The sequence below is a fragment of the Dasypus novemcinctus genome, chromosome 18 (genome assembly GCF_030445035.2).
Source record: "Dasypus novemcinctus isolate mDasNov1 chromosome 18, mDasNov1.1.hap2, whole genome shotgun sequence".
NCBI classification, from domain to species: Eukaryota; Metazoa; Chordata; class Mammalia; order Cingulata; family Dasypodidae; genus Dasypus; species Dasypus novemcinctus.
In genome coordinates, this window is record NC_080690.1 from 3,976,936 (window position 1) to 3,996,658 (window position 19,723).

A 19,723-nucleotide genomic window follows, 5' to 3' on the forward strand; every position below is an offset into this window, starting at 1 on the left:
GGAGAGCAGCCGAGCAGGGTGTTCTGGCTTGGGTGCCTCTTGAGGCTGCAGGGGGAGGGGGGCTGGCCGGGGCTGCTGGGAGGGTCTGATTCTGAGGTGGCGCCCTCGCCCCGCTGTGGCCCTCCCGCGTGGACTCTCCCTGAGCCCCTTGAGTGCCCTCCCAACATGATGGCCGGCCTCCCCGGAGCGGGTGACCCACGAGGGAGCAGGAGGGAGGCCACGGGGCCTTGAGGGCCGGTCCCAGAGCTGCACCGTTCCTCCATTCACCCTGCTCGTTGGAAACCAGTCACCGAGCGCAGCCCGTGCTCGAGGGGAGGGGGCCTGGGCTGCCCCTCCTGGGGGTGCATTTCCAGCTGCCATGCTGACCCTCGGGGACCCTTGGTGCGCTGTCCCAGCGGAGGTTCGGGTGGGCCTGCCAGGTGCTCAGATACTGCAGCTATTTGGTCCCAGTCTGGGGCCCTCTGGGAGGAAAGTGATGGGGCATAGAGCTCAGGAAGCAAATTCAACAGTGCCTGGATTTTTATTTTTTCATTTAAAATGTAAAGAATTCCTATTTACTATGCCCCAGGCAGGGTGCAAGGTTCAAGGGGAACTGGAGAGTAAGGAAGAGGCTGCCTACAGGAGCAATAATGCAGTGTGGGTTGATGGGTAAATGGGTGCAGACGATAAAGTAGGGAGTGATCAGATCTGCCAGGATATCTTCCCTGGGGTTCAAAGGATAAAGTAGGAGCTCATTATCCCGGCCCAGGAAGAAAGGGCATTCCCAGCATGTGCAGAGGCATGGAGGGGTTAGGCAGCCCAGTGAATTCAGGAAACTGAACAGTGGTGAGTGTGTGGCCAGGTGGCCAGGGACCTAGGTCAGGCTAGAGCACGGAGGCTGAATGCTGGACAGGAGGCTGACGTTAGCTTGTGGTCAGCATTTTTCAAATTATATTCCATGGCTCATGGCTCCTCCCAAAACAGACTCCCTGGTTCTTGAAGCCCGCCAGCCCGGGGACAGCACAGCGCTGCTCGGGGCCTTGAGTGCTTGACCATGCGTGCACGTTTCCAAATCTTCAGGGGAAGGACGGGGTACTTGGGAGTCAGTCTGCCCACAGACGGGTGGTTCCCCAGTTCACCGGCTCACAGGACCCCTTCCCGAGGGCATCCCCGGAGGCCGGTGTTCCCGAGAAATGCAGCCGGTCGCTAGGGCAAGAGCTGTTTTGTGTTCCGGGTCGGCACGACGTCGCTCTGGCTGCTGCTTGAAGGGTTGAGCCAGGAGGCGAGAGGCCAGCTGGGGGCACGCGGAGGGAAGAGGACGGGGAGCAGAGAGGTCCCGGGAGGTGGAACCTGCCGCCGTGTGGTTGATTAGATTGACCAAGGCAGGTGGAGGGTGAGGAGACGAGGGGCAGCACCGGGCTGGTGCTCGGGCTGCTGGCTGACGGGGATCCCCCGCCTGAGCCTGGAGAGAGGAGGGGAGTGCCCGACCGAGCGGGCAGCAGGACGTCGGCGACGGGGCTGGATCTGTGTGTGTTACTGGCGAGGTGGGCCCAGGAACCCGACGCCTCAGGGGATGTGAGTGCCCTCCTCCTTACCAGCACTGACGCCGGATGAAACAGAAAACCCAGATAGCCCTGCATCCGTGCAAGAAACCCAACGAGGAGGAAAAAACCTCCCGGCCCGGTTTAATTGGTGGCTTCAGCCCAACATTTAAGGAAGAAATAACACAACCTTCCCTAAACTCCTTCGGAAAATAATTTGCGGGGGAGGTACCGTCAGGCTTGGTTTCGGGTCAGCCGGGCCTGGGTTCAGATTCAAGCTGTGTCGCTCCCATTCATTCACAGTCATTACTTGAGCACCTACTACGTGCCAGACACTGTTCGAGGCACCAAGGGAAAAACGCAGGCCAAAGTCACGACCCTCAACGAGTCGTGCAAGCTCAGGCGGGTCACGTCACTGGTGTGGGCCTCAGTTTCCTCCTCCGTGAAGCGGGCGCAGCAACGGCCCCTTCCCGAGGGTCGTCAGGTCTCACGGTGACGGCGGAGGGTGGGGGGGGGCAGGCAGGCAGTGGCGGCGGTCCCCCCGGCGGCCACTGATGCCTGTCTCTCTGTCGTGTGTGTACGTGCGTGTGTGTTTCCCACGGCCTGCCCGCTCAGGCTTTAAAATGTGTGTCAGCAGCAGCAGCAGCCACGACGAGGCCCCCGTCCTGAGCGGCAGGCACCTGGACGTGCCCGACATCATCATCACCCCCCCGACCCCCACGGGCATGATGCTGTCAAGAGACCAGGTGCAGACAGGTGAGGGCCGCCGGCGGGCCGGGGGTCCCGGAGACAGCTCACGGGTCCCCCTCCTTGCTGAGCCTGTGACCCGCCCCCGCCCCGGCCTCTGCGTCCCCCCCCACCGTGGGCCCCCTCGCCGTGGCACCAGCCTCGGCAAGATGTGGCATGTTAAGTAATTAGCGAGACAGCCCGTGCCCGCGGCCAGGGGGAGTGATGGATGGAGCGGGGCTGGCCGGGCCCGCCGCGGCTCCCGCCGGCCGGGGTGATTGATGGATGCGCCGTCCCCTGCCAGCCCGGTGGACGGGTGCTCCATCTTGTTGGCCTCGGCGGTTCCAGCTGGACAGAGCAGGCTGGAAGCAGCCCACGCCCCGGCTGGGACTGACCCCGGGGCTTCCAAGCGCGGCCGCCGCGGGGAGGGGAGCGGGGCTGGAATCTTTCCCGGAGCGAGGACGCTCCCGGTTGACCCCCTTTGAGCACAAATAATTCATTTATTCACTGCACAAAGGCCAGGCCTGTGCTGAGGCTGCTGCTGGAGATAAACGAGAGCATCCGCGGGGGTTGCGTCGCGCTCTGTGCGCCACGTTTACGAAGGGGCGTAGTCCCCACGAGGACCCTGTGGTCAGGTAGTTTTCGTTCCCATTCTGGAGATGGATAAACTGAGGTTCGGAGCGGTTGAGCAGAGGTGGGGTTCAGAGCCAGGCCCTGCGACCCGGAGCTCACACTCTAGCCCCCCAGGTTAGACGTGACCCCCTGCCCATCAGCGTGGCAGCGGTCAGCCGGCCGGCCGTGACGGGTCCCTTGCCCGACACAGCAATGACAAGGCCGGTGCAGAATTCATGACCGTACAGTCTGGTAGGGAGACTCGGATCGACTTTTCCAGAAGTCCCGAGTGTGTGTCCCAGCCTGGTCACCAGAGCTGAGTGACCCTGAGAAAGCCCCCAGCCCTGGCAGGTGCTGGGGCGTGGCGTGGGTGGAGAGCTCTCCCGAACGAGCGCGTTCCACTCAGAGCCCTTGGGCGGCGAGTCTGCAGGTGAGGAAGCCGCGGCCAGAGCCCGCCGGAAGGAGCGCCGGCTCCCGGTCCAGTGCTCTCCCCGCGCCCCGGGGCCAGCAGGCGCTCAGTGTCGGCGGCCAGAGCCCAGACCCCGCTTCTGCCCTGGACCCCTCCCTCCCCGAGCCTGGGTGTCCCTGTCAAAGGGGGCCTGCCCTGGTCCCAGGGCTCGTGCGATTGCCGGGAGCCTGCTGCTTCCGTCTCTGGGGAGACCTTTCCAGCCAGAGGCCCCCAGGCCCCCCGGGAAGATGCCAGGACCTCAGGGAGGGTCCTTCAGTTGCTCTGGGGGTGGGGATTAGCCCAGAGCAGCCTCGGGGCGCCTCCTGGCTCAGCCATGCTCGCTCCCCCAGCCCTCCCTTCTTCCCACTCAGAGCAGTCAGCAGTAGAAGGCTTGGAAGGCCAAGTCCCGAATTCAAATCCTGGGCTGGCCACTTACCAGCTGTGTGACCAAGCCAGGGGTCCAGCTCCCTCAGCTTCCTGGGCTGGGAACGGGAGATATATTATTAGAGCAAAGCCTCGAGCAGGCCAGGGGGGTCCTGGAAGGACAGACGGGGCTAGGGGCTCGGTACACTGGCCAGACAGGACGTCAGGCCGGGCCAGCCTCTCCTGCCTCGTGGCGACTGGAACCGGTGCTGAGGAGGGGGATTCCCGAGGCAGCAGGGGGTGGGAGAGAACCCCCGCTGGGGGGGTGCTGCCCCCGCCCACCCAGCACATGGGTCTCTGGACTCAGCCTCTCATGGGGAAGCCCCGCCCCCCCGGATGGCCCTGCCCACAAGCCCCCCCCCCCCCCCCGCCCCACTCAGCCTGGCCCTGGCGTGGGTGGGCGGGATGGGGGAAGTTGCAGTGTAAAGCCCTCGGAAGAGCCTGCACCCAGGGTGGTACCCAGGTGGGTGATCCCGGGAAGCTCAGCCAGAGCCGCTAAGAGCTGGGTGCTGAGGGTGGGTGCAGGGGCCTGGGGGCCCTGGACAGCCGGCATGTGGGCGGAGCTCCCGGGAAAGGGGCTGGCTGCGGGGGTCCATCCAGGTGTCGCGCCCCCTCTTTTTCCTAGTCTGGCTGGAGGAGATGGAGGACGGAGACATGGACCCTGAAGCTTGAGGCGGACGCGGCTGCCAGGGTTCCCGACCGCCCCCCCAGAGCCCCCGGGGTCGCAGCCACTGGGCCGCGCTGCGCAGGCCACGGGGTAAACGGAGCGATTCCAGCGGAGGGCGAGGCGCGACGGGTGAGGTGGCGAGCCGAGCGAGGGGTCAGCCCCGCCGCTTCCAGAACACTCTTCCCAGCAGACCTCCAGCGCCGCCGCGTCCTTGCCGGCCCCGGTGCGGGCGGAGGGGAGAGACCCTTCCGTGGACTCAGGAGACGCCCGGCATCTGTGGCCACACTTCCTCGAGGTCAGCACGAGCTGCTTCTCGCAAGAGGAGCTGCTCCCTTTTTTACAAGACGTTTTACACATCTCGAAACGGTCCCAAGAGTCGTTTATAATTTCTTTTTGCATTATGAATAAAGACCCTCTAAGGAACGGTGAATCCTGCTCCTGGGGTTGGGTGAGGGGCCGCTGCTCACCCAGCTGAGCAGGTGCGCCTCAAAGAGCTGCTTGGGGCGGGGGGAGCTGGCTCAGTGGGCCTTTGGCAGGCCTGGGCCCCCCCACTTTGCAGACGGCTCAGCCGGGCCGAGGGCCCTGCTTGATCTCGGCCCCTAACCAGCCGTGGGCCCAGCCCGCAGGGCCTTGCTCTTCTCATCTGTCAAATGCCTGCAATAGTCCATCCTAGGACAGGAGGCGACGTTTTTGTTCTGTTTTAAAAGAGAACGTGAACTCGCTGGCCGTCCCTTCTCCCCGCGGATAGGTCTGAACTTGGGACAGGCGTTTCTGTGCGTTTCCGGTGGCTTCTATCAGAGGCTGCAGGGCCTCTTGCGGGTCTAGTTTCCCTGCAGTTTGGGCTTAGAAGCAGGGCCTGCGATGAAGTTTCCGGTCAATCTGTTTGGGAGGCGAGGCGGGGCCGTAGAGAGCCGGCTGGCCCCGTGGCCCCGGGCTCAGACCCGTTCGTCGCTGGCTGAGGCTGCTTCCGGAATCATCCGGCTCTTCCAGCTTGGCCCTTCCAGACGGCAGGGTATGTGGGTACTGGAGCCCCTAGTGCCCAGGGGATGCGGGCGGCCCCCCAGTCAGGGCCAGCTGCAGGGGCGTGGGAGCGGCGCCATCACGGCCCCTCAGAAGCCCCCCACTCCGCAGGGACCCCCTCAGAAGACCTGGCACTTGGTTTAATGCCTGGCTGTCACCATTTTGGTTTTTTGTTTTTTATTGTTTTTAGGAGGTACTGGGGATTGAACCTGGGACCTTGAATGTGGGAAGCAGGCTCTCAACCACGGCTCCCCAGCACGGTTTGTTTTTTTTCTTAAGGAGGGAGCAGGGATTGAACCCCTGAGCTCCACTGAGCTGCACCTGCTCTTGTCTTAATCGCTGCTGATCAAGGGGTCCACATGCTGAAGATGTGGCCGGCAGCCACAGAGCATTCCCGGGGGTACCCTCCTCCTCGCCCCTTCTCCCGGAGGGCACGCACCTGGAAATTGTCTCAGCAGCCTGGCCCACCGTCTGAGCCGGGAAAGCTCCACGCTGTCCTGACCTTTCTTTTTGCTTTTTTATTGAGGCGTAACCTATGCAGTAAAGTACACTCACCTTGAACAAGTCGCCCCATGGATTGTCCACGTGCACACACCGTGGGCCCACGTCCCAAGGGAGGCAGACATTTCCACGGCCCCAGCAGACTCCCCTGCGCCCAGCCAGGGTGCCCCCTCCAAGCCCCCAGGCTCCCAGCTCCCATGAGGCCGGCTTGTTCTCGCCCGTCACCCAAAGGAGTCATCCAGCAGGTGACTGCCTTTTTTAAGTCACCTAGATGACTGAGAATCAGATTTCACAAAATATTAAGTCACAGATGCAGAAAGACAAATTTAGGGACAAGCCAATGACTGAGGAATTAAAAGGGTTCAGGGAAGTGGTTGTGGCTCAACTGGTACAGTGTCCGCCTACCACATGGGAGGTCCAGGGTTCAAACCCAGGGCCTCCTGACCCGTGTAGAGCTGGCCCACGTGCAGTGCTGATGCGCGCAAGGAGTGCTGTGCCACCCAGGGGTGCCTCCACATAGGGGAGCCCCACGCACAAGGAGTGCATCCCACAAGGAGAGGCGCCCCATGTGAAAAATGCGCAGCCTGCCCAGGAGTGGCGCCGCATACACGAAGAGCTGATGCAGCATGATGATGCAACAAAAAAGAGATGCAGGGAAGCAGACTTGGCCCAGTGGTTAGGGCGTCTGCCTACCACATGGGAGGTCTGCGGTTCAAACCCAGGGCCTCCTGACCCGTGTGGAGCTGGCCCATGCGCAGTGCTGATGCACGTAAGGAGTGCCCTGCCATGCAGGGGTGTCCCCCGCATAGGGGAGCCCCACACGCAAGGAGTGCACCCCATAAGGAGAGCCACCCAGCGCGAAAGAAAGTGCAGCCTGCCCAGGAATGGCGCCGCACACACGGAGAGCTGACACAACAAGATGATGCAACAAAAAGAAACACAGATTCCCATGCCTCTGACAACAACAAGTGGACAAAGAAGACACAGCAAATAGACACAGAGAACAGACAGCTGGGTCGGGGGGCGGGACTGGGAGAAAAATAAATAAATAAATCTTTAAAAAAAAAAAGATGCAGTTTCCCAGTGCCACCTGACAATGCAAGTGAACGCAGAAGAACACACAGCGAATGGACACAGAGAGCAGACAACGGTGGGGACGGGGAATAAATTAAAAAAATAAAGGGAAACGGACTTTGGCCCAGTGGTTAGGGCGTCCGTCTACCATATGGGAGGTCCGCGGTTCAAACCCCGGGCCTCCTTGACCCGTGTGGAGCTGGCCCATGCGCAGTGCTGATACGCGCAAGGAGTGCCTTGACACGCAAGGGTGTCCCCCGCGTGGGGGAGCCCCACGTGCAAGGAGTGTGCCCGTGAGGAAAGCCGCCCAGCGTGAAAAGAAAGTGCAGCCTGCCCAGGAATGGCGCCGCCCACACTTCCTGTACCGCTGACGACAACAGAAGCGGACAAAGAAACAAGACGCAGCAAACAGACACCAAGAACAGACAACCAGGGGAGGTGGGGGGAATTAAATAAATAAATAAATCTTTAAAAAAATAAAATAAAATAAAATAAAATAAAATAAAATAAAATCTTAATCAGATGGCGTCACCACCACACCCAGCATAAAAAGGTGGCCACTGCCTCCCCCACGCCCTGCCCCTGCCTCCTCATCCTCCCCCCCCCCACTTCATTCTTGGCCCCATCTTCCCCCAAGCTCCCGGGTCCTGGGTCCTCTTTGACATCTCTTTCGCACTCAACCATCAATTCTTTTTGTTCCATTGATTTTTTTTTTAACTGAAGACCAAATTTTGTTCAGGTTTCTTCGTTTTTTTTTCCCTAATGTCCTTTTTCATTCCAAGATCTCATCCAAGATACACATTATTATTTAGTTGTCATGGCTCTTTAGGCTCCTCTTGGCTGGGCGCCATTTCTCAGGGTTTTTTAAAAGCAGTTTTATTGAGATATATTCACATACCAGACAATCTATCCAAAGTGTACCATCAGTGGCTTTTAGTATAATTACAGTGATGCGCGTTCATCACCACAAAAAATTTTAGAACAATTTCATTACTCCAAAAAGAGAAACTCCACCCCCCTTAGCAGCCACCTCCCGATCGCGCTGTCCTCCCCCAGCCCCACAGGACCACTCACTCAACTCCACCTTCTGCTTTGCTTGGACTGCCCGGCTTCAGGCTCCCATTTCAGCTCCAGGCGGGGTGGAAGGCTCCCTGGCTGATCACTGCCTCCTCTCTCCTCACCCTCCGTCCTGCGCCATCTGAACCTCTGATCCCATCACTGCCCAGTTCAACCTGCAAACGCTCTCCACGGCCCCCCGGAGAGCGGCCACCCTCTCAGCCCCACCCATCCTCTCGCTAAGCAATCGGAACTTCTCGCCTGCCTCTTGTTTCAGTTACTGTTGCCACGTAACAAGCGGCCCCCAAACTTAGCAGCGTGATAGGAGCACAATCATTTACTTTGTCCATAAATCTACAATTTGGACAGGGCGTCTTGCCTCTGTTTCATGCGCCGTCTCGGAAAGATCCGCTCCCGAGGTGGTGACCCGCACGGCTGGCCAGTTGGTGCTGGCTGCGGGTCTCTCCGTGGGCAGCGGGGGCTTCCCCACGGCGTGGTGGCTGGTTCCCAAGTGTGAGCAGCTCCAGGAAGCCGGGGGGGGAGCTGTGTTGCCTGCCAAGGCTGAGTCCGTAACGGCTGAGGTTGCATCGTGTCGCCTCTGTTGTCTGAGATGCGAGGGCGGGGACAGAGACCCCTCCTCTCGATGGGAGGAGTGTGGAAGGCACATTCTAAGAAGGGCACGTGGAAGGGAGAGAGGCGGTGGCCGTTGTTTAAAAAACACAGTCTGCCACCCTGTCCTGGCCGTTCCGTGTCTGGGCGCCTTTGCTCCCGTTTGTCCGAACCCCGTCCCTCAGCGAAGGCCAGTGTCGGGGCAGGAAACCAGCCCCCTAAAGGCGGCCCGTCGGTCTCCACAGCACGGTAGACCCAGCACCCCACACGTAGTAGCCGCTTGATGTGTTGGTCCAGGCGGCACTTGTATTGCTTGCTGTGTGCCCAGGCATTGCGCTAAGCACGTCTATTTTCACTCATGAGACCCTTGCAGAACCCCCGTGGGATAGTGTTAGTCATGTTAGAAAGAAAGCTGCTCCTGTTACCAAACAAAAGCTTGCCCGATGGTGGAGGAGAAAAGAATTTTATTAACCATCTTGCAAGAACGGGCGCTCGACCTGGATAAAATGGCCGCCCACCAAACAACAAGAAACACTGACGTTTATAATCTAAACCTAACACGCAGGTCCCTCCCCTGCTCCCCATTGATTGGGTACTTCGGGGGTTACATCCTATCCGAGAGAGCTAGCTAACTTCCGTGGCTCCCGCTCTGGTTCCCCGCCCACGGTCCCTACGCTCCCGCCGGCTGGGCAGGCTCAGCGCTGCTTTCACTCCTGGTGGCCTTTTCAAATTATTTTTTTTAAGATTTATTTATTTATTTCTCTCCCCTTCCCCCCACCCTGGTTGTCTGTTCTCTGTGTCTGTTTGCTGCATCTTCTTTGTCTGCTTCTGTTGTTGTCAGTGGCACGGGAATCTGTGCTTCTTTTTGTTGTGTCATCTTGCTGTGTCAGCTCTCCGTGTGTGTGGCGCCATTCCTGGGCAGGCTGCATTTTCTATCGCGCTGGGCGGCTCTCCTTAAACGGGGCGCACTCCTTGCGCGTGGGGCTCCCCTACACGGGGGACACCCCTGCGTGGCACGGCACTCCTTGCGCGCATCAGCACTGCACATGGGCCAGCTCCACACTGGTCAAGGAGGCCCTGGGTTTGAACCGCGGACCTCCCATATGGTAGACGGACGCCCTAACCACTGGGCCAAGTCTGCCTTTTCAAATTTGGTGCCGCTTTCACTGCTGGCCCCGCCCCCACTTCTCACCATTGGCCCTCTGGCTTTGGCCCCACCCCCAGCACCCACCATTGGACCTCTCTTGTTTCGGGGCCACTTTTCAAATTCTTGGTGCGCCAAAGCCACTAAAACCCCTACCCTACCTTCTCAAACAGCAGAGCTGGCTCTGGCTATCCCTTTGTGAAAATTAAACTTATCCCACTCCCACAGTCAGTTTTCTCTTTGCTGCGATGTTGCTGTGTAACAAACCTCCAAACCCAGTGGGCTGCAACAGACAAGCATCTATTTCCTCCTCGCTGACCTGTGGGCTGGCGCGACTCTGTTGAGCAGCGGGGATGAGCCGAGTGAGGAACAGTTAGGGTCAAATGTGCATCACGTGCCACCTCAATTTTTGGCCAGTGGCTACCAGGGTCCCTTGTCCTCGTGGAGGACGGCAGAAGCAGAGCGCGAGACACGCCACACAAGTGCACTTGCAGCCCCTGCTGGGGACACCTGCCCACGTTCCACCGGCCAAACCAGTCATGTGGTCAGACCCCCCCCCCCGTCCACGAGCCGGGCAGTCCCCTGGCACACAGAAGGCATGGACAGTTCTGCGAAAGGGGCAGAGTCACAAACAGGGAGCAAGCATCTCATCGTCTGCAGGAGGGTGCCATTGTTAGCCCCCCGCCCCACACCGGGCAGCTGAGGGACCCAGGGGTCAATCGGTTGCCCGGGGCCCCCCGGTAGGAGGCAGCAGCCGGGACTCAGCCCGGAGCCCACCCTCGCCTTCCGGGCCCAGCTGCCTCCCAGCACCTCCTCCCTGTCCCCCCCAGCTCAGCTGTCGTTTCCCTGCTGGCTTCCCTGACCCCTCGGGTTCACCTGGAGGTGAGATCAGACAGGCGGCCCAGGGCGGCCCCCTCTTGAATCCGAGGGGACGCTGGGTCTCGGCGCGGGGCCTCAGGCTGAGGGGAGCCCCAGCTCCCCGAGGTACCCCAGCCTGCCGGGCCAGCTGCCCTGCTGATGACCTGTGCCCCAGGCTCTCGGTGTCCGTGGCAACGGGACTGGAGGGCTGTGAGGAGGGGAGGCGGGTGGGGGCCGGCGGGGGCTCCTGGCACCTGCTTACCCTCGGGGAGGGGGGGAGTCGCCTGGCTCTCCTGGAGGAAGGTTCCGGGGCCCAGGGGGTCCGGACTGGTCCTGGCCCTGGGCCTCTTGCAGCCGGAGGTTTCATTCCGGTGTTGCCAGCTGGCCAGGGGACCCGAGGACGGTGCCTGCTGTGTGGAGACAGAGGCGCTTCCTGGCGACACCTGCACCCCAAGCTGCAGTAAACCCCGTGACTGCTCATCAGCCTTCAACCTGTCCCTGCTGTCTCTTCATCTTCAAGCCAGCCCTGTCTCCCCGTGTGGAGAAGGGGTGAGAGGAAGGGGCTGGCTCAGGGCAAGCTGTCACCCAGGGATGGCTGGGAGGCAGGGCATCCCACTGCAGCCCCAAACCCCCTCAGAAGCAGAAAAATAGCATCAAGGGCTTTGTTGTCATCAGATCCCCCACTGTGCTGTGTGACTTTGAGCTAGTCACTCAGCCTCTCTGGGCCTCTATTTCCTTACCCATCAAATGGAGATGCCAGTACCTTCCTCATGGAGAACATGTGAGGAACAAGTAAAATAATCCATGTAGGGAAGCGGATTTGGCCAAACACAGGCATCCGCCTACCATATGGGAGGTCCAAGGTTCAAACCCCGGGCCTCCTGACCCGTGTGGAGCTGGCCCATGCGCAGTGCTGATGCACGCGAGGAGTGCCGTGCCACGCAGGGGTGTCCCCCGCGTAGGGGAGCCCCACGTGCAAGGAGTGTGCCCCGAAAGGAGAGCCACCCAGCACAAAAAAAGCACAGCCTGCCCAGGAGTGGCGCCGCACACACGGAGAGCTGACGCAGCAAGATGACGCAACAAAAAGAAACACCAATTCCCGTGCCGCTGACAAGAATGCAGGCGGACACAGAAGAACACACAGCGAATGGACACAGAGAGCAGACAACTGCGGGGGGGTAATAAATAAAATAAATCTAAAAAAATAAATAAATAACCCCTGTACAGTCCCGCTTGGAGCCGCACAGAGTCCACGGCGGCCCCCGTGACTGGACAGGGCAGGTCACCTGCCTCCCTGGGCCTCGGTTTGCTTCTCTGGAGAATGGGGGTTCCTGAACCGGTGGGTCTGAACGTCCCGTGAGGCCCAGCAGTGGGTGGGTGGTAAGGCATGGACCCTGGGGTGCACTGCCCGGGGTGGCAGCCGCAGGGCGTGCCTGGGCCCCCCCCTCCCCGGTCACCTGGCCACAGCTCAGCCTCAAGCCCCTGCGTCCGTCTTTCCCGGGGCTGTCTCTCGAGCAGAGCAGGGGTGGGGGCTCCTCACGGGAGACGGGAGGTACACCCGGGGAGATCAGACCTCTGGGAGCCGCCTGCACCCCACGCCAGATAGGGGTGCAGCGACACACCCCAGCTTCCTTGCCCCTTGGGGGGGGACAACTCGGAGGCATGTTCTGTTCTAGAATGTTCTGTTCTAGATCCGAGAGCCTCGACCTTTCGGCGGGATCTGGTGCCAAGGCAGGTTCTGGCTCAGTCGGGGTGGGGTGGGGGTGTGCCCTTCCAACCAGCCCAGGGGCGCCCGCCGCCGCCGCCCCGGCACACACGCTGAGGGCAAGCACCCAGACCTGCCCGGAGACTCCCCGCGGGACTGCGCCCCGAGGCCCCTTCCCTCCCCTGGCCCGACGTGGTCTCGCTCTGAGCACAGCACCCTCAGCCCGCCGCCTCCCACCTGACTCAGGACCAGCTTCACCTCCCCAGCCGCTGCGTCACCTCTCGGCGGCCTCGGCCTTCAGAGGGGGATTTTAAGCTGGGGTGCTGGGGGATGAAGGGAAGGAGCCCCGTTATTTAGAAGAGTGCCTGGCACCGGCTTTTAAAAGGCCCCCTGAACGTTAGCAATGCTGCCAGGGCTCGCAAAGCTGGGCTGAGGGTCAGCAAAGTCGTCTGATGTGGCCACGACTTGCTGGGCTGGGCTGTCCATGAGCCGGACACGCTACTGAAAGTCCCTGCTCGGTGGAGAGGTGAGGGGGGCCTCCTCGAGGCTGGCCTAGAATGACATTTATTTTGAACCCGCAACATGGCTTCCTGATTCTCGCTTCCTCCAGTCTGTTCTTCCCTGGAGACATCCTGGGGAAATGGTTACTAATGTCTGAAGTTTATTTTGCCTTTATTTTTAATGCCAAAATCAAGCGTACTGATTAAAAGCAACAATAAAAAAGCGTTGTAACGGCTCTCTCCCTGAGCGGGGAGGAGCCGGGGCCACGGGGCGATGGCAAATGAAGAGGAAATGAGGGGCACCGAGCACCCTGGTGGCAGGCTGAGCCCTTAGTGCGTCCCGGAAAGTTCCCAGCTTCCAAGAGGCGGGGGGACGTCCTGCCCCGCGACTTACGCTTCCTGCGCTGCTCCTCCAGGAAGGGAGGAGGGGAGGGGAGAAAAGTGCGAAAACAGATGGAAATGTAATTTTTTAATGACAGCAGCAGATGGCAAAAAGACACAAGAGCGTATTCACACCATGTCGGAGCCATCGGAGAGCGCCTGGCTCGGCGTGCTGCGCGCGGCGGGGCTGGCGCGAGAGCGTCTTTGCCAAGCCCGGGGGCTGGGTAAGCGGGGGAGGGAAACGCAGCCCCTCCAGGTGGACCCGCGCCGCTGGAGCCACAGGTAGATGGGGGAAAGACCTGTGGCCACCTGGTTTGGATCTCGAAGCTTCTGGATCCAGCAGAGACAGTGGAAGGGCTCTGGGCTCAGACAGACCCGTTCTCAGTCCTCGCAGCCACTGCCCCAGGACAGGCTCCGTGGCCCCTTCCCTGGACTTTTGCTCACAGCTTCCAGGCAAGTCTGCTGTGCTGGGCTCTGTCCCACCCCTAATCACGCAGGTGAGTCTCGGGCTGGGCCCAACCCACCCCTACTCCACCCACTGCAGCGTTTTCTTCCTAAAATGCAAACTATTCATGTCACTCCCCACCTGCACCCCTAAATGGCCTCCACTGTGCCCAGGATCAGGTCCAAGTCCCTGAAAGTGGCTTACAAGGGCAGGCCCCGAGACCCGGCCCCTCCTGCTCGCGCTTCCCTCCTGATCCTCGAAGCACCGCGCTCAACAGGCACCAAAGCACCTGAGCCACACCTGAGCACACCTGCGGCCTTACCTGCGCCCATCCCTTCGAGCCTCACAGTGGCCCCAGGAGACGGGGATGCTCTAAACAATTCAGAGCTGACGCCAGCGGGGCACCAGCCAAGGGAACGACGCTGGCTAGAACCCCCAGCCCGGGGGTGCCAGCGGCTGCCGGCCCCGAGGGAAGCCGTGGCCACACCCCACTTTAAAGAAGAGGATGCGGGGGCAGCCCGGTGCCCAAGTCACACGGCAGGAAGCCTTCCCAGGACAGGAGCGCACCTGCAGCAGGGAGGGGTTCCAGGTTGGGAGGCAACGCTCTCTTGTCACCAGGACAGTGTCCCGTACCAGGCCACTCACCTGTGCGCAGAGGCCAGGGAAGGCAGAGGGACGCCTGCAGAGGTGCTTTCCACTCGGTATTTCTTCTTTTGCTGCTGTGACTCTATTTCTAGGCCCTCCTTCCCTCGGTGACAAGACGAGGAGCTGCTAGTCATTGCTTCCCCACTACAGGGCCCCGAGAGACAAAGGGGAGCGGTTCAGCGTAGTTTAGGCCTCAGTCATGGCTCTTAGGCTCAGCCAGGAAGCTTTCAAGATGCAGATATCCAGGGCCCAGAGCGCCCGCTTCCCTTGGCCCAGGTGTGGCGGGCGCCTTGGCTGGAGGGCATTGTTCTCCTGAGCGCTGGCCGGTCCCCACACGGAACCCCGCGTGGGGATTCCGGCCTCGCCGTCGAGTCAGTGTTGAATGGACACAGTGCACATGGGTGACCCACAGGGGTTCCCCGACTCGCCCCACCCGGGACTATTTGCAGGGGTGCTTCGGGAAGCCGTCCCCTCTCCCATGCCCAAGCGTCAGGCACATCCAGGTGATCCCAGGCCCACTCGGCCCCCGCTGCACGGACCGCGTTTGGAGGACTCGGCTCCCGCACGTGGCTGGCGGTCACTGCCCGGATGGCACAGCCGCTGGCAGATCCAGTGCTGTAGAAAATGAGCCCTAGGTCAAGGTCTCGGTGCTGGAGGACACTGCCAAACTCTAACTCGTCTAGAAAGTACTACCCTGCCTGACTGCCCTGAAGGGGCGATGTGGTCACAGGTGAGGGAGGTGACCATGGCCGCAAGGTGTTCTAGATGTCCTGGGGACTAGGGGGCTGGCTTCTCCTCCTCTCCCCTCCTTCCTTCAGAACTGTATATTAAAATTCCAATACAGCCATCTCATCGAGAGAAAAAAAAAAACAGGAGAGCCCTCTCCTCAGCCCTACGCATTTAACAGGGACAGACGGAGACATCTGGCAGGAGGGCGGTGGAGCCAAGAAAATTCCTATAAATTTAAATTCGATGATGGTTACAATTAACTCCACAACAAACGTGTACTTAAACGGAAAGCGTCGCCCGGGCGTTTGGACACAGCTCGAGCTGCACGTGAGAAAGGCGAGCGGAGCTGCGGGACGACTACCTGACCAGGTTTCTCTCTCCCAGGACCCCGCCTGACCTTGAGTCGTGCGTCTCCTCCGGCCCTCTTGCTGGGACGGTTTCCCAGCTTTCTCAAGTCCCCACTATCAAGTTCCTCTTCTGTCTGGTGGGGACAGACAGGGCACTAGACTTGAACTTGCCTGGGACAAAGTGTAGGAGACACCAGGATTCCAGGATTCTGGCTCCAGGCAGGAAAGCGGCCCCACCCCAGCCAGCCCTGTGCTTTCTGCTCTCGCCCCCTGAAACGTGCCCCACGTAGGGTTGCTGGGAAGAAGACAGGCCATGGTCAAGATCTGCCCACTCCCATGCCCTTGAAAGCTGTCTGCTGTGCCTCTGCTTGGGAAGTTGTCATTTACAACCTGGGAGATTTGTTCCATGTGTCACCTTCATTAAACCCATTTATTAAAATGAATATTTTCAAAGGCCCCACTGGATGCTGTGCGAATGAGGGCAAGGGACCACTCTGAACCTCCGTTTCTTCATCTGCAAAGTGAGGTAGGAAGAGAAGGAGCCCTGAGATGTTCAGGAAGGAGGGGAAGCTGTGAGCCTCTCAAAATAGATAACTTCTTTAGGCATCTGCAGACAGTGTCTGCCAAATTGTCTGGGTTTTGATTGACGGGGGGATATTTTCTTGACTGGCAATATTTGTGTTGCAAAGTTGGCAAGGCTTCACTTTCTGATCCTCGTAGCCTGGAAAAGAGCAAAGGAAACGAGCTGGGGAGAAAACCGTGGGATGGGTAGGAGAGCCAGAAGAGCCCAGTGTCAGGAGGCTGGGTCCTGGGCTCCAAGAGGCTCATCATGTCTGAGCCCCCCATTTCCTTCTCTAGAAAACAGGGGAAATGGTGCTGCTCATCTCACCTGGCTGTGCGGAGAACAAAAGGAGGCCGTGTGGACACGGATGTGGCTCAACGGATAGAGCATCCACCTACCATATAGGAGGTCCAGGGTTCAAACCCCGGGCCTCCTTGACCCGTGTGGAGCTGGCCCACGCACAGTGCTGATGCGCGCAAGAAGTGCTGTGCCACGCAGGGGCGCCCCTGTGTAGGGGAGCCCCATGCACAAGGAGTGCGCCCCACAAGGAGAGTCGCCCCGCGTGAAAAAAGCACAGCCTGCCCAGGAGTGGTGCTGCACACATGGAGAGCTGATGCAGAAACAACAAAAAAGAGATGCAGTTTCCCAGTGCCACCTGACAATACAAGTGGACAGAGAAGAACACACAGCGAATGGACACAGAGAGCAGACAACAGGGGGAGAAAGGGAGAGAAATAAATTTAAAAAATACATCTTAAAAAAAAAAGACCGTGTGAGTATGACGTTGCTTTAGAGACTGCAAATTGTGGTGTGTTGTCTCCAGTTGAGCGTGCATTCGAATCACTGGGGGCTTGTTAAATATGTCCTTCCCTTCGTAGTGGCATGATTCAGAATGGCTGAAGGTGGAACCCACCCACGTGTCCATCGACTGATCATGGATAAGCAAATGTGCTATATTTATACGATGAATATCACTCCCCATAAAAAGGAATGAAGTTCTAATACATGCCATGGCAGGAGTGAACCTTGAAGACAGAGATGAAAATGTTCTGGAATTTAGATAGTACCGATGGTTGCGTAACTCTGGAAATAAACGAAAAATCATTGAATTGTATACCCTAAAGGGATGAATTTTGTATATGTGAATTTAGACCTCAGTCACGCTGTTAAAAAAAAAAAATCCCACTCCTAAGCAGCAGGCTGAGACGCTGCCCTTGGAAGTCTGCCCAGGAAACCTCCCCTGAATGAGGATTTTATCACGGAGAAACTGGGAAGCAAAGTAATTTGCCCCATTCCAGTCAACCCCGACTCACTCCAGGGGCCCAGGCTGTGGGCCCCAGAGAAGCCTTGTGAAGCGCTGAATGCTCACCCCACATCTGGCCCGAGTGGGGGCCAGACAGGAAACAGGTAAAGCTGTAAGTGCCCAAAGAAAATTGAGGCAGAGTGCGGATGGAGAATGATGGGGGTGGGGGCGACTCCTTTAGATGCGGTGGGCAGAGCCGCCCACCATTATGTCCTGTTCTAAAAAATGCACCCCCTAGAAGGGTCCAGGGGTGATGGATTCGAGCTGGAGACATCAGAATGGGTTCAGGTTTTGCTTATATAGTTCCAGATGGTTACACAGAGAAATGTGTGCACACAGCTTTTTTCTTGCTCAGCAGCTGAGAAGGCCTAGAAGTCGTGACACCCCAGAGGCAAGGAGCACACCCAGCACCCAGCTCTTGGTTTCTAGATACCATTCTCCCATAAGAGCATCCAGAGGGAAGCGGATGTGGCTCAATGGGTAGAGCGTCCGCCTACCATATGGGAGGTCCAGGGTTCAATACCCCGGGCCTCCTTGGCCTGTGTGGTGAGCCGGCCCACGCGCAGTGCTGCCGCGTGCAAGGAGTGCCGTGCCACGCAGGGGTGTCCCTGCATAGGGATGCCGCACATGCCCCTAGGGGTGCGCCCCGCAAGGAGAGCCGCCCCACACGGAAAAAAGCGCAGCCTTCCCAGGAGTGGCGCCTCACACACAGAGAGCGGATGCAGCAAGATGACGCAACAAAAGAGCCACAGATTTCTGGTGCTGCCTGACAAAAATGCAAGCAGACACAGAACACACAGCGAACGGACACAGAGAGCAGACAACAGGGGCATGGGAAGAGAAAGAAATAAAATAAATCTTTGGAAAAAAAAAAAAAAGCAACCAGAACTCCTTGGAGCAATGGCTGATTCTAGAACTGTGCCAGAAAATATATAAAAAATGAGCCTGGAGCATCTTGTGGTGCCAGGAAGTAAGGAAGTCCTAATAAATATATAGATATGATGGGACATGTCAAGGGATACTAGAGCCAACTGAAAGAGCTCCCAGTGGCCAGAGCCAGACTCTATTTGAAGAACAGAATAAAGCAGTATTGGATTGTAACCCAAAGTATAAAATAAATACTCACGAGCCCATTCTGTTTAAATAAATGATTGAATAAATAAATTAAAAATGACGACTCTCTGGCAGAGGGAGACAAATCTCTGGTACAGAAGAATTCCAAATAATTCATGCAGATACTCTGCCCTCCTGAAGGTGGCGCGCAAACCCCCGCTCTGTAGGCGTGGGCTGGCGGGGTGACCTCCTTCCAAAGGGTATGGTGTAGGGGGGGGGGACGTAAAACAAAACGAAAAACAGAAAAAAGAGGGGTAAAGAGCAATTTAGCCGGGCAACCCGAGAAAGTTTGGAAATCTGTCCCAGCCAAGAGGAGACGTGAGGAGTAAAGGCGAAGCGGGTCCAGGTGGGATGGGGTCTGGGACAGAAGAAGGACTTCAGATAGAAACGGAAGGAAACTGAGCAAAGCATGGACTTCAGCTAATAACACATTGTGGGTTCATTAGCTTTTTTTTTTTAAGGGTTACTGAGATTGAGCTCAGGACCTCATACAGGGGAAGCAGGCACTCGACCCCTGAGCTACATCTGCTTCCACTTAAAGTTGTTTTTTTCTTTCATTTGTTGGTTTAGGAGGTATCAAGGTCCAACCGGGACCTCGTACATGAGAAGCAGGCGCTCAACCACGGAAGCTACACCTGCTCTCTCAGTAGCATTTTGAATTGTGGTTAACATACATACAAAGTAAAATTTCCCATTTTGACTATTTTCACGTATACAATTCAGAGGTGTTAAGGTTCACTCGTTTTGACAAACATACCGTAAGTTAACTGTCTCACCATCTCACTAAAACCACCTTTCACTTGTATTTCTGACTCCACTGCAAACCCCTGAAGTAAAATTCCCCGGGGGGTCGTGTGACCTTGCGACTCAGCGTGGGAACCGCTGTCTTATTTTTCTCCTCCGTCCGCCGCAGGGTGGGCGTCCCGGTCACCAGTAAATACTTGCTAAAGCCCTGCAAGCGCGCCCCCGCCTTAGTCCCCGCGGCGTGCTCGCCGAAAGAGCGATCCTGAGCCTCTTCCCCGACAGTCCCCGAGTGGGGAGGTTTGGGCGGGGTGGAAGGATCTGCATTTTCATGGATTTTTAACTAGTCTGTGGAGACAGATGGGAGACGATTGTGGCACTAAAGGGAATAAGGCCTCGCTCGCTCCGCTGGGGCAGGGGCCGCGTCTGTGTGGGTCTCGCCGTGTCCCGGCGCCCGGGACTGAGCTCGGCCTTTATTCCTGGCCCGGTGCGGATCGCCCGCCAAGCGCGCGTGCGTGCGGGTGTAGACGCGGCCCCCAGCCCCAGCTGGAGATTCGGGGTGCTGGCGAGCAGGCGCCACGGGGGCGTGGAGGT

General features: G+C 58.6%; 1 protein-coding gene across 1 annotated transcript in view; it reads left to right on the top strand.

The window, feature by feature from the left end:
• C18H16orf74 (chromosome 18 C16orf74 homolog) overlaps positions 1–4,542 on the top strand; it is a gene marked incomplete at its 5' end in the record, with an annotated part of 36,441 nt that extends 31,899 nt beyond the window's left edge. The window contains 2 exons of the mRNA XM_071209521.1: positions 2,155–2,276; positions 4,355–4,542. Of these exons, the coding sequence (XP_071065622.1) occupies positions 2,155–2,276; positions 4,355–4,401 (169 nt within the window). The remainder of the gene's footprint in view (positions 1–2,154; positions 2,277–4,354) is intronic.
• Positions 4,543–19,723: the final 15,181 nt, after the last annotated feature.